Source organism: Phascolarctos cinereus, unplaced genomic scaffold, assembly GCF_003287225.1.
Source record: "Phascolarctos cinereus isolate Bilbo 61053 unplaced genomic scaffold, phaCin_HiC Scaffold_9;HRSCAF=440, whole genome shotgun sequence".
NCBI classification, from domain to species: Eukaryota; Metazoa; Chordata; class Mammalia; order Diprotodontia; family Phascolarctidae; genus Phascolarctos; species Phascolarctos cinereus.
In genome coordinates, this window is record NW_027556402.1 from 42,883,958 (window position 1) to 42,896,941 (window position 12,984).

The window sequence follows — 12,984 nt, forward strand, 5'->3', positions numbered from 1 at the left end:
CTAATCTCACCCTTATGTATTTGTTTTATTCTGATGCCAATAAGGTTGCTCAAATCCTCTGCATCTTTGAAAAAATAAAAAATAAAAACCTCCCTTGACCTTATCTCAAGCTATTGTTTCATCTCATTCTAGGCTTTCACAGCCTGGCTCCAGAAAAACAACACCAACACCAACACCAACCTGTTGACTCTCTTTAACCTTACTCCTCTTACTTCTCAACCCCTAGGGGCAGCTGAGTGGTACAGCGAATAGCTCTGGACCTGGAACCAAGATTACTGAGTTTGATCCAGTCTCAGAAATTTAATAGCTGTGTGACTCTGGGTAAGCCATTTAACCTCTCTCAGCCTCAGTTTCCACAAATATAAAATGGGCATAACAATAGCACCTATCTCCCAGAGTTATTGTGATAATAGTATCCACCTCTTTAGGGTTGTGAGGACAAAATAAGATATTTGTAATGTTCTTAGCACAGTGTCAGGTATATAAGTAGGTTCTCAATGCTTATTTTTCTTCCTTTCAATATGACATCTGACCTCATGATTCAACTGAAATTACTGTCACCTTGGCTAGCACTGATTTCTTAATCAAATATTGATGGTCTTTTCATAGTCTTCATTATCCACCCCCCATTTTTTCAACTGATTTCCTAATTGTTAATGGCCTTTTCTTAGTCTTCATCCCCACCACCCCCATTTTTTAATCTCTCTGTTGCATTTGACAGGATTGAACGCCCTTTTATCCTATGGACTCTATCTTCCCTGAGTTTTCATGAAACACCCCCTGCCTCCACCTCTGTTACTGGATCCTGGCCCCTAACTGTGGGTATATTCCAAAGTCCTATCCTGAACCCTTTCTTTTCTCTCTCAGTTCTCTTTGTGATCTCATCAGCTCCCATTAATTCAATTTTCTCTCTAAGCAGATGACTTCAACATCCAAATATCGAAACGTAGTTTCTCCACTGGACTCCAGTCCAGAATCACCAACTGCCCTTTGAACTGTTCCAACTAGGTATCCTATAAGCATATTAAATTTGACATATCCAAGAGAGATCTCATCATCTTCCTCCTAAGCCCTCTCCTCTTCTTAACTCCCTTGTTTGTGCTGATGTTGAACACGTTCTTTTTCTAACACTCAGGTTCAAAACTTCAGGAGTTACTATGGACTTTTCCATCTGCTCCAACCCCCCACACCCATATCTAATCAGTTGACAAGTCTCATCAATTATACCTCCACCATATTTGTTACTGTCAAGTCTTGTCAATTCTGTTTCCACTATATTTATTCCATCTAAACCCTTCCCTCCACCACACATTTCCACCACACATTTCAAGTTCTTATCATCTTTCACCTAGACTATCACAATAGGCTCCTAATTGGTCTCCCTGATTCAAGTCCTTACTTAAATCCAATCTCACACAGTGGCTAAAATGTCATTCCTAAACCATGTATCTTACCATGTCACTTCCCTTCTCAAGCAGCTTTGGTGTTTCCTAATTGTCTTCAGGAAAATAATACTGTCATTTAAGTTAGTCTATTCCTTTACCTGAACCAAATAATGATTTAGGCTATATGGTACAAAAACAAAGAATGTACCTAGAATGTATTTTATTGCTAATAATGCTTCCCACAATGGAAGTGATAATGAATGGAAAAGTAGCTGTATTTTAGGGGAAAAAAGGGTGCTAATTTTTTTGTGTGTGGTTGGGAAAAATTTTTGTGCTTAAAATATTTGTATCAAAATATTTTTGGGTGATTTATTCCAAGGTTAAGGCCTTCTTTGTTTTATAATCTGAGAACATAATTTTATGTCTGAATAATAAATTCTTAGAAAGACAGCTGCAGTACTGCTTTGAATACTGTTTATGTACTAAAAATCATGGAAAGAAAATACTTTCTTGGGGCAGCTAGGTGGTGCAGTGGATAGGGCACTGGCCTTGGAGTCAGGAGGACCTGAGTTCAAATTTGACCTCAGACACATAATACTTACTAGCTGTGTGACCCTGGGAAAGTCACTTAACTCCATTGCCTAGCCAAAAAAAGAAAATACTTTCTCCACAAAGCACCAAATGTTGAATAATTGTTTTATACTTTTGACTAAAAAGAATGATTACTCAGGTCTCTTAGGTTAAATAAATTGTGTTAAAGGGCTAGATTCTCCTAGCATATGTGGTAACTAAATTTATTTTTGGAAACTGTATTAATACTTTGCCTACTAAGTAGCATACAATAAATTATCATTCCAATGCCCTAAATACTAGCATGCTACTTAGAAAGAGTTAATGTGGCTTCCAAACATTCCCAATTTAATTGTTAAAATAATGTAGGGACCATGTTCCCTGAAAGCCATTTATAAAATGATAGCCTAGGGACTTGAAAATGGGATTTCAGTTTCCAAAATTTCCTATTTCAAAAAAGACTGAACTATTTATTCATCAAGTGGTATGCGCCTCACATAAATAGATATTAAGGTATTCTGGTGAAACTGACCAAGTTATGTAACCATTACTATCTTAACCAATTAATTATAACAACACAAATTGGCATGACATGAAATAACATAAAATAGCATAACATAATACAGTATTCCTATTGCATAGGAAGGACAATATAAGTATGTAGGTTATCATTTTGTAAAGAGCTTTTGGGGTACATGGTCTTTTCATTATTTTAACAATCCAATTGGGCATGTTCAATTGGGCTACATCAACTCTGTCTAAATATCATGCTAGTATTTAAGGCATGAAATAATAACCTACAGTCCTTCCTTTTCCCATAAACATATAGAGAGTAATGACTACAAATATCCTGAAGCCAGGGACCGTGTGTAATTCATCATGATATTCTTTAAAGCAATGTCTAACATATATTAAGCACTCAATTGTCATAAGTTGAATGAATAAATGGCTCCTAAAAACTCTCATAGTCCAAAAACAGCCTACAAAGTCACAACTGTATTCTTCTGCTATGACCTGCATTACATAACCATGAACCTTTCTTCCTGTGCTTTATAAATCATTTCCACTATCTACTTCGCACTTGGAACAGTCCAAACATATCAACATTTACTTTAGGATGTTATCTTTGTCTTTGTCACATGTACTTTCCAGTCATGGAATAATATAATCTTAAAGTTAAAAGGATCCTAAAAACTCATGTCATTTAAATTTTGCCCCATGTAAGAATCCTCATATTCTTTTATCTACCTCATGTAGAAATCCTCTATTTTGAATGGATTAATTGAAAAATCAAATTAATTGTATGTAGGTAAATACATTGATATAACTTTTGTGTTTCATTTTATTCTGTTATGACTGAATATGTAACATCCCTGTTAAAAGATTTATCTCTTCAGGAGGGGTTGGGGTTAGGAAGCTTTGGTCCTCTTAAAAAGTCTCAGGGCTTTTTAATTGTTGGAAATCTGCTAGGGTGGTTAAAATAGCATCTTAAGTAATTTTATACAATAGAACTTTTGGCACAAACGCTAGATTTGAAACAAAGAATGTATAGGAGAGGAGTCTGTGATGCCTCCATTGCTAATGCTGTAGAGGCTAATTGTCATAATTACTCCTCCAATTGGTAGAGCAAGTATCTGCCAATTCAATGAGTGGTGTCAGAAGCAGCATATGAATATCATTCATTGTTATTTTTTTTTCACATATCTAGCCACCTGGGAATGTTATGAGGGATGAAAAGTCAGGAAAACCCAGTTCAATCCATCAACCATTCATTTAATAAGAATTTATTAAGTACTGCCTATGTGAAAAGCACTGTGCTAAGCTCTGGAGATACAAAGAGAAAGCAAAGACAGATCTTGCCATCAGAGAGCTTATATTCTGATTGGGGGGAAGGGGAGAGAACAACATGTGTATAAGTAGGTACAAACATACAAAGTAGTTGGAAGGTGTCTTTAAAGGGGAAGGCACTAGTAGCTGAGGGAAATGAGAGAGGTCTCTTACAGAAGGCAGCAGTTGAGCTGTTTTCCCAGAATCAACACATACTGGCTTTGTGAACCTGGGAAATCACTTAATCTCTCAATGTCCCTGGACATTGTCCCAGGACTAAACAAAAGTCAGTTGTAAAACAGTTGTAGATGCATTAGTAGAGAGAATTTAATCACTCATATATACCTTTACCAATGAGCTCACAGGTCCAGAAGAACAAAAAATCCAGCTGCCCCAGCTTTGATAATACTTTGACAGTATTGTCAAAGTGACTGATTTGAGCTTGTTTAGAAAGAGCTTGAGTTGTTTAGAGAGAGTAGAAACCCAAAAAACACAGCTCCTAAAACCTTGGTTGGTACTATCTTCTTCTCCTTGATATATAACTTTTATGTACTGAGTCCAGGGTCAAAATCATTTGGTCAACGAATAGGACCAGGTTTGTTTGTGCTCCTTGGAGAAGATTCTGTTGTGGGATGAGGCTCATGACAAAAGCAGCAGGTAGTCATCAAGGAAGTGGGGGCATGCTTGTGTTGTCAAGGTCTCTGGTAGCATATTGTCTCATAATTCTTGACTCATAGATTCTTATCTGAGGCAGATCAAGACACACACATATATACGTATCTGTATATATGTAGGTATATATGTGTATATGTACACATATATACATACCTACACACATACATATTTACGTGTGTGTGTGTGTGTGTGTGTGTGTGTGTGTGTGTGTGTGTAGATATATATGATGGACCATTCCCCAAGGAGCTGGGCAGGCATTGAGGCCCCTTCCAATGAGACATGACCTTAGCAAAGAGACAGAGTGTACGTCCACCTTCATAACAAATTCTTCAGTCTAACAACCTGCTACACATATAATAACAGTATGGAGCAGAATGCATTAAGTTCTCTAGAAATGTCAGGTATCATAGAATTTTAGGGGAAGGAAGGAATATTTCTTTTTAGGACAATTGGAGAAGGCAATATGGAGGAATGGGCAATGAAGCCAGAACTTGAAGGATGGCTGGGATTTTGATTGTTTAAGATGGCTAGAAGAAACATCTCAGGCTGAAGGAAGAGTAGGACTAGTGAGATAGGAATATGCTTGGCATGTTTGGATAATGTCAAGCTAAAAAACTTGGCTAGATCAGAGAAGCTGGAACATTTAGAAGAATAGTAAGAGAGAAGACAAAAAAGGGAGTATGGGTATAAATTTTGGAAGATCATGAATGCTAGGATGTAGTCTTCATTAGGAGGCAACGTGGAGCTTCTGCATGTTTTTTTGAGTAGGGGATTCTGAGAATGATCAAAGCTGTACTAGCAAAGAAAATGTTTCTGTGAAATAACTTGCTAAGATAATCATTTGACTTTATTAATCATAGTTCAATCCACAAGATCATAGACATAGTAAACCTTTGGTTTAATTTCTAATTGTAGAAAACACAAGTCATTCACAAAGATGTACAACCTATTTCTATTGTGGGGCAGGCTGTCAAAAGCAAAAGATCTGTTATCAATAACCATCTAATCTTGATCTCTAGAATAACCAACAACCCTCTTTATTCCTAGCCTTCTAAATTGCTCTGACAGAAACTTTAAGCACCGATATTGAATTTTGTTGCAAAGGAGTCAGGAAACACAATAGTAGAAGGGTTGGTTAGGAAGATGAGATGTGTGCATGCTAGAGTGTACTTTGAGAACAGAGAGGGAAATGGAGGGAAAGAAGAAATAGAGAAGGAGGGGAAGGAAGAAAGGTAGAGAAAAGGAATGGAGGAGAGGGTTGAGGGGAGAGCTAAGGGAAGGAGGGAGGAATGGAGAGGAAAGTGATAAGAGATGGTATTAAAGGGGCAGAGAGGAGGAGGAAGATGGGTAAAGGGAAGTGAGGGAGTGAATGAGAGAGAGCGAGAGGGAGGGAGAGAGAGAGAGAGAGAGAGAGAGAGAGAGAGAGAGAGAGAGAGAGAGAGAGAGAGAGACTCTTAGGAAAACTGTCTAAAGGAATGAAACGTTTTTCCAGTGCTATAAAGAATAACAAGCAATTATAATAACAACTCACTACTTTGTTAAGTTGGAAATGCTTTGGAATGAACAACACATTCCCAAAGGAGCCAATATTTACCTTGTACCAAGGCAGAATCTGTTTACTGGCAATTAATAGTTCTCTACTGACCAAACTCAGTTCACTAGTGCCTAGCTCAAGGGAGGGGGGTGGGTGGGAAGGAAGCAAAGATAAAGAGAAGGGGCGGAGGAAGAGGAAACTGTAGGATTACAGCAGTAAACACTGATTCATTCTCCTCATCCCAGCCTGTGGCAAGCAGTCCCTGTTCCTCTGGTTAATCCTTTGCTGTTTATGTTGATTGATGTGCTTTAAAACGCCCCAAGAGCCAAGGTGGTTTTTGTTTCAGCACAGGGGGAGGGGATGCACCCCAGGAAAAGAGCTATTAGGCAGGAAAATCATACTTCTTTATTTTCTTCTCAAATAGGGAAGGGAAAGTGATGGAAAGAATGGGATAAATTAAGCACAAGATTTCCTTTTAATCTCAAAATAATCCTGTGAATTAGAGACAATAATTCTTTCATCCTCTTTCATAGGAAGAAAGTGAAACATCTCAGGCCTAAGTTTCTAAGTGATTTAGCCAATGTTATCCTGCATGTCACAGACCGAACTGGAAAACACAACCTAGATGTGTGTGTGTGTGTGTGTGTGTGTGTGTGTGTGTGTGTTTGGGGGGTGTTAGGAGCTACACTAGACCTATGCCTTCACTGGTATGTGGGCCTCTTTGAGGAAAATCCCTCTATCTTTCCAGATCTCTGCAACTTAGAATCTTAGAGAGCTGCCTAGACTGGGAGAAGATAAATGATAGAGAGAAGATAGATAATAGAAAGAGAAACAGATAGATAACAGAAGGTATATGACAGATACACACATATACGTAGACACATGGATGAATGTTAGGGTTCATTCATCTTAAGTAGGAAAGATAGAGAGGTAGAGAGATGATAGATGGATGTTAGTGTTATTTCAACTCAAATGATATATCTGTATCTTTTTCTATATTTATGTATACTTATATATTACATTGAGAGACAGCACCACCATGGTGATCAGATCCAAAGTGTGATGACCTCAGCTCAAGTATCACCTCTGGGACCCCAGGGAAGTTCTTGCTTTCAGTGCTAAGACAGTAAGTAAATTGCAGAGAAGGTGCTAACCTGCCTAGTGGAGTCTCCTAGATCAAAGAAATCACAGCAGCAGTCTCTTTCTCTGTACATTTATATGCCCACACATTTATACATCCACAATATTTGCCTAATACAGGTTGGACTGAATTTTTGTGCAAGCAACTTTCATTAATAGATATGGATTTCAAAGTTTTTCCCCCCTTGGATATGTCTCTACGTGTTCATACTGAGAATAGAGATTCAAATTTTTTTTTTTTATATTGTGGCTGTTTTTAAAGGGGACAATGTCTATGCAACATTAATAACTTGAACATCTTGGGAGAGGACATTACCTCCCCTAAAATGAACAAATGCTGTGAAGGGACTTTGAAAAGTTAGAGGTGCTCTATGAATATAAGTATTGTAATTTATAAGGAAGCAGTGCAGACTTTATGACAGGCAAGCATATGATCCAATTCCTTTGGTCCTATCTAAAGGCAGACTTTTGCTGCCTATCTCCTAGACAGAGGTGGGGAACCTTCTGATTGGAGGCCGCATGTGGCTTTCTACGTCATTGGGGGCAGCCTTTTGACTGACTCCAAGTTTTACAGAACAAATTATTTTGAAGTTGGGATTCAGTCAAAGGGTAGAACTTGAGGACCTAAAGGGTCACATGTGGCCTCGAGGTCTCAGGGTCCTCACTCCTGTGACCTAGAAGGTAAGTGATGTGCCTAGTATTGCACACTAATATGTCAGAAGGAGGATTGAAGCCAGTTCTTCCTGACTTAGACCAGCTCTTTATCCACTATATCACTGCAAGATAGAAAGATAGAAAGAAAAGGAGATAGGCATAAGACAGATGATAGAGAGAAGATAGATAATAGAAAGAGAAGGTAAATGATAAATAGGTAGAAAGAAAGAGAAGATATATGATAGAGAGAGAAGATAGATGATAGTCCTAACCCCTGGGCAGGATAATGCTTTGGGGAACTGCAGGACAAGTCTATCGGCTTGCTTCCCTGCCTAGTAGCCAGAGAGGAGGAGGGGGGACAGGGAGGTGTTGAGCCCTTCAGATGCCTTTTCTTTCTGTCTGGAGCTCTGCTGTGGGTCCTGCACCAAACGCAGGGAAGACTGCTGAAGCTGAGCGACAGTCACCAGTTCCAAGCTAGGGTTGGGCTGAGGGCCATGCAAAGGGGAGGGAGCGGGGCTTTAAATGCTCAAGCTATAGCTATTCCAGGCACAGAATGGGGTGTGGAAGGATGGAGAGGTTCCAGCAGAGTCTTGGGACTAGAGTAAATAAAGTTTAAGCCAGAAACAGGTCCAAGGACCTTGGTTCAAAAATTGCCTGACGCTACCCGTGATCTTACTTCGCGGGGCTCAGTGTCCTCCTCTGTAAAATAAGGCGATTGGACTGTATATTCTTCGAAGTCCCTTCTAGCTTGAGATCTGAAGTCCTAAGAGCTACAACTATGAGAAGAAGAAAGAGGGCTACGATTCAGTACCCTCATCTTTGGCAAAGAAGGAGCAAAAGAAGGAAATCTTTCCAGAGGTCTGCAACCTGCTTGTATTTTTCCTTTCAAAACCCTTATTTCCCCTCTTCTTTGATTTTCCCTCAGTGCTCCCCAATAACTGTCCTTTGCCGCAAGCTCGGGGCTTCTTCCCTGGATGTTTCCTATTCTCTTTTGAACTCCCAGTCACGGCCTCCCCATCTCACCCGTCTCCTTTCCCTCATTCGTTTTTACCTGTCCACCGCAATGGCAGTCATGGAGTAGATGCTGGCGAAAACGGCGGTGATAGGGAAAAAGTTGTGGAAACGACAGTAGTTGGCTCCGAAGTACCATTCGTTGTGCAGAGCGTAGATGAAGTTGACCAAGGTATTGAAGGCGGCCATGGAGGCGTCTGAGAAAGCCAGGTTTACCAGAAAGTAGTTGGTCACCGTTCTCATGCGCTTGTGGGCCAGGATGATCCAGATTACGATCAGGTTTCCAAAGACAGCCACCGCCACCACCATGCTATAGGCAAGGGACCAGAGCGCAATGCGCCAGGACGGCTGCACAAACTGGTTGGTGAGGTTTGCAGTTGGTTGCAAAGGCTCTGGGGAGGTAGTGGCCAAGGCACCCCCGAATAAGTCTAGGGAGGGCGAGGAAGTAGAGAGATTCCCAGTCTGAGCCACCAGTTGCATCCAGTCGCTTCCTGAGATCCCCGCTCCCTCCAGAGCTCTTGGGACAGCAGAGCTCAGGTTTGCCCAGTCTGTGGTGCTGCCTCCACCACCCCGCTCTGTCCAGTTTGTAGATCCAGAGAGAGATGCCATCCTTGCAATTGCTGCTGAAGTCTCTCAACTGTTCCACCCACCTGCCACCCAGACCGCGGACCCTCTCAGACTTCCCTGATCCCTGATTCCCTCCTTCTTTCTTCTTCTCTCTCCTCCTTCCAGAGGAACAATGCAAACGTCGTCTTTTACCCCTTGAAAAGCAAAGCAATGCTTTGAGGGTTGAACTGCGTGGGTGGTAAAACGCGCTTCTGCAGTCTGGGGAGAGTTTGGGGCCGGGAGATGGAGGGACATGAGCAGGAGTATAGGGATGAAGACTAGATCCGAGGGAGGAAGAGGGTGTTGCTCTTAAGGGATTTAACAGAGCCACGGAGACTTGTCAGCGTCCTCTTGGCAGGGCTGGGGTAGGAGTGAGTCCAGCTCAAACCATCTCTCGCCCTGGGGTTGAAGTAACCGAGCCGCAGCAGCCTGCATTCCCTTTATAGGGAGTGCTACGTCAGAGAGAAGAGAGGCCGGCTGCTCCGTAGGCTGAAGCAGACGCTCCCTGTCCCCGCCTTTCATTCATTACCTGCTGCCGGGTGGGATGTGTGCGCGAGCTGAAGAGGCTTTGGTCCGCGGGCACTTAGAAGCCGCCTGAAGCCGCGAGGCTCATTCACTTCCAGCTCTAGGCTGCTTTAGATCCTCTGTGGATACTCACACTATCTGTAGCAGGCACCCGTTCAAAGAGCTCAGTGCTCTAGGGAAATTCTCTCTAGCCAGATGCCTGCCTGCGTGATTTTTAAAAGTATCTCATCGGGGCTGTTGCAGGGGATAGGGAGAGAAGTCTTCATTTCCCCAAGCCCCCAGGCTTATGTGGTTTTCTGTGTTATTGCTCATTAAACTTTCTGGTTCAGGTCGAAACCTTTTTTTATTTTCTCCTCCCACTCTCTCCCAGCCTCGAGATCTGTACACTTCTTTCTCCCAACTTCTTCCACTGTCAGGCGGAAGAAACAACTCTGTGGAAATAGGCACTCAGATCAAAGCAAGGAAAAGGTTCTGAATTCTCTAGTAAAGCCAGCATTAGAGCAAGGGAGCAGGTGCAGCCAGAAGCTCGGCTTCTTTCGTAGGTTATTCGACTGATGGAGTTAGCTGCGTTTGGACTTGGCGTGCCCAATTGTGATTGGCTGGGCACCGTGAGGAGGGCGGGGCACTAAACGCATGCCGGGGTTCTGCCAGAAGCCATCCTAGGACAGGTGTAGGATCTCCAGCTGGCTGGCCAAATACCAGAGCTAAGGTGCTGGGAGGCGGCATATGAGATGCTCTCAGGACCCAAGAAATACATGGGGTTACACACGCATGCTTTTTACCCATAGTTAGAGTTTGGGCTACTCGAGCAAACTAACAACTTTTGGCTTTCTTCTATGACACAGCAGCTTTTGGTGATGGTTGTTTATTATTTTTGTTTGTTTTGAATGGGACCTGTGATTGCTTTTGTTTGGGGAATCTATCTCGGAGCATTGTCTCTCAAGCCTAATCAGAAATTTATGCTCTACAATTTATAGTCTTAGACAACAGGTTGGAGACACCAACAGGTGAAGAAAAAGCAAATCAACAAACATTTATTAAACTCTTCCTATGTGCCAGTCACTTTGCTAAACTCAGGGAATACCAATACAGTCTCTGCCTTCAAGGAGCTTACAGTCTAGTGGGGGAAGAGAACACATTAAAGGAAGCTGAAAAGGTCAGAGAAGTAGAAATGAAGGTAGAGCAAATCCAGAGAAGGAGGAAGGCAGGTCAGAGAGGAACCAAAACATGGTTGGCCTGGATATCCTCTCTAAAGTGGAAATTCTAGGAGGAACCAGACAATGAGAGGGAGAAGCCACAGTGACAGAAGGTACTTGGAAGTCGTTCAGAAGTAGAGTGAGCTTCCAGATTTCTGACCTGATGGAGTAAATCATATGGAGAGTCAAGAATGCAAAGTAGAGAGGAATGAAAACAAACAATACATTCCTGAGAATGCCCCAATTACTCTTTTGGTCCTCCCCTCTGCACCTCTCATGGCCTCACAAATCTTGCCAGCAACCCGAGTTAGCAGGACTCTTATTAAAATATACTGGCACAATTGATTACTGCTCTTTCCAGGCCACCGATTGTTGACTACTATTATGAAGACAGGATTTTTCATTTTCTTAGTAGAAACTACTTACCTTAACTACTGATTGATCACCCCCCTAGTGATATGACAAGGTTAAAGGTTTCCTACTTTTTCCTATAGTTTTTGTTTGACAGCAGCCAGTGTATATAAGTAATTACTGGTTATAATTTTAATTTTATATTCTTTCCATGTATGTGAAATTTTATCTCCATGCATTTATTCTGCAAATCATCTTATGTTATCCTTACTTTTTCTTAAATTCTCCTTCTCCTTTTCCTTCTTCTTTCTCCTCTTCCTCTTTATTCTCCCTTTGGCTTGTGGCAGCCCCCAGAGTTGCCTCTGGGAAATGTCAGAATATATTTTAGCTCAGTTATAGCTCACGTTCCTCACACAGTAAAAGGCTCCTCTTCCTCATATAAGCAACCTCAGTTAAAACATATGCAATTCAGGACAGCATTTACTCCCTCTCAGAGAGAACGCAAAATAACAAAATGGACTCAGTCATTCATAAACAATATAGCTCTCCTTCTTCTCTGGAGGACTTCAGTTTTCCCCAAGGTCCTAATATCCTGAAGGTGTACAGCATTGTCTTGTAGTCTGAACCTCTCTTTTAAGGTAAATGAACTTGAGGTTGCTAGGCAGGCAATCTCTGTTTCCAGAAGATTTGTGCAGTTTGAATAACTCATGTTGATAGTAGAGGAACAGGTTCTGTTCCCTTGATCCTACACGTGAAGGCTGTAGACCCTTGCTGATCCTTCAGTTATGAGAACCATGTGGATGATCCTCTTCTCCTCTGCTCTTGCTTGAGTGCTAGATCCCAGGATCATACTTCTACAGGACAACCTCACCAGTAAAATCTATCCTAGAGGTGATGCCAAGGTGATGTCTATATGCAGAAGATACAATCTGAGTCTTAACTTCACTCAGTACCCCAAATAAAGTCATCATATTGATCAAGGAACTCTTTTGATCATCCCCTATATACATAAAACCTTTCTACATATCAAGTGTGGACAACTAGATCAATAACTCTTTGAACCACTCACAAAAAAAAAAAAAACCAGCCTCAGACACTTGACACTTACCAGCTGCATGACGCTGGGCAAGTCAATTAACCCTGAATGCATTACAAATTAAAAAAACAAAACCAAAAACTAAACAACTCTTTGAACCATGCAGGGTCTTATCAAATGATACCTAAGCCTAGGCATGAGTGCATGCTTGTCTCCTGATTATCTCTCTGGCCCGGAGAGGATCTTCTATTCCACCTCCTAACTCTGGAGATCCAACACTTCTCCTGAATGGCTCCTGGCATCCTGGCATAGTGCCCCCTCTTGAAAGTGACACCTAAGCCCAGACTATGTTTATTCCTTTTGAACTGAGGTCTTCCCAACTGCAGGCCCAGCACTCTGTCTACCTAGCTGCTTATCTTGAGAATAGAATGAAGTTGACATTGTCCTGCTCCAGTCCTTTATTTAAACTTGATA

At 41.5% G+C, this 12,984-nt stretch overlaps 1 protein-coding gene across 1 annotated transcript in view; it reads right to left on the reverse strand.

The window, feature by feature from the left end:
* Positions 1-9,772, reverse strand: part of TACR3 (tachykinin receptor 3) — a 104,693-nt gene extending 94,921 nt beyond the window's left edge. Inside the window, exon 1 of the mRNA XM_021008386.2 lies at positions 8,837-9,772. Within this exon, the coding sequence (XP_020864045.1) occupies positions 8,837-9,405 (569 nt within the window). The 5' untranslated portion in view covers positions 9,406-9,772. The remainder of the gene's footprint in view (positions 1-8,836) is intronic.
* Positions 9,773-12,984: the final 3,212 nt, after the last annotated feature.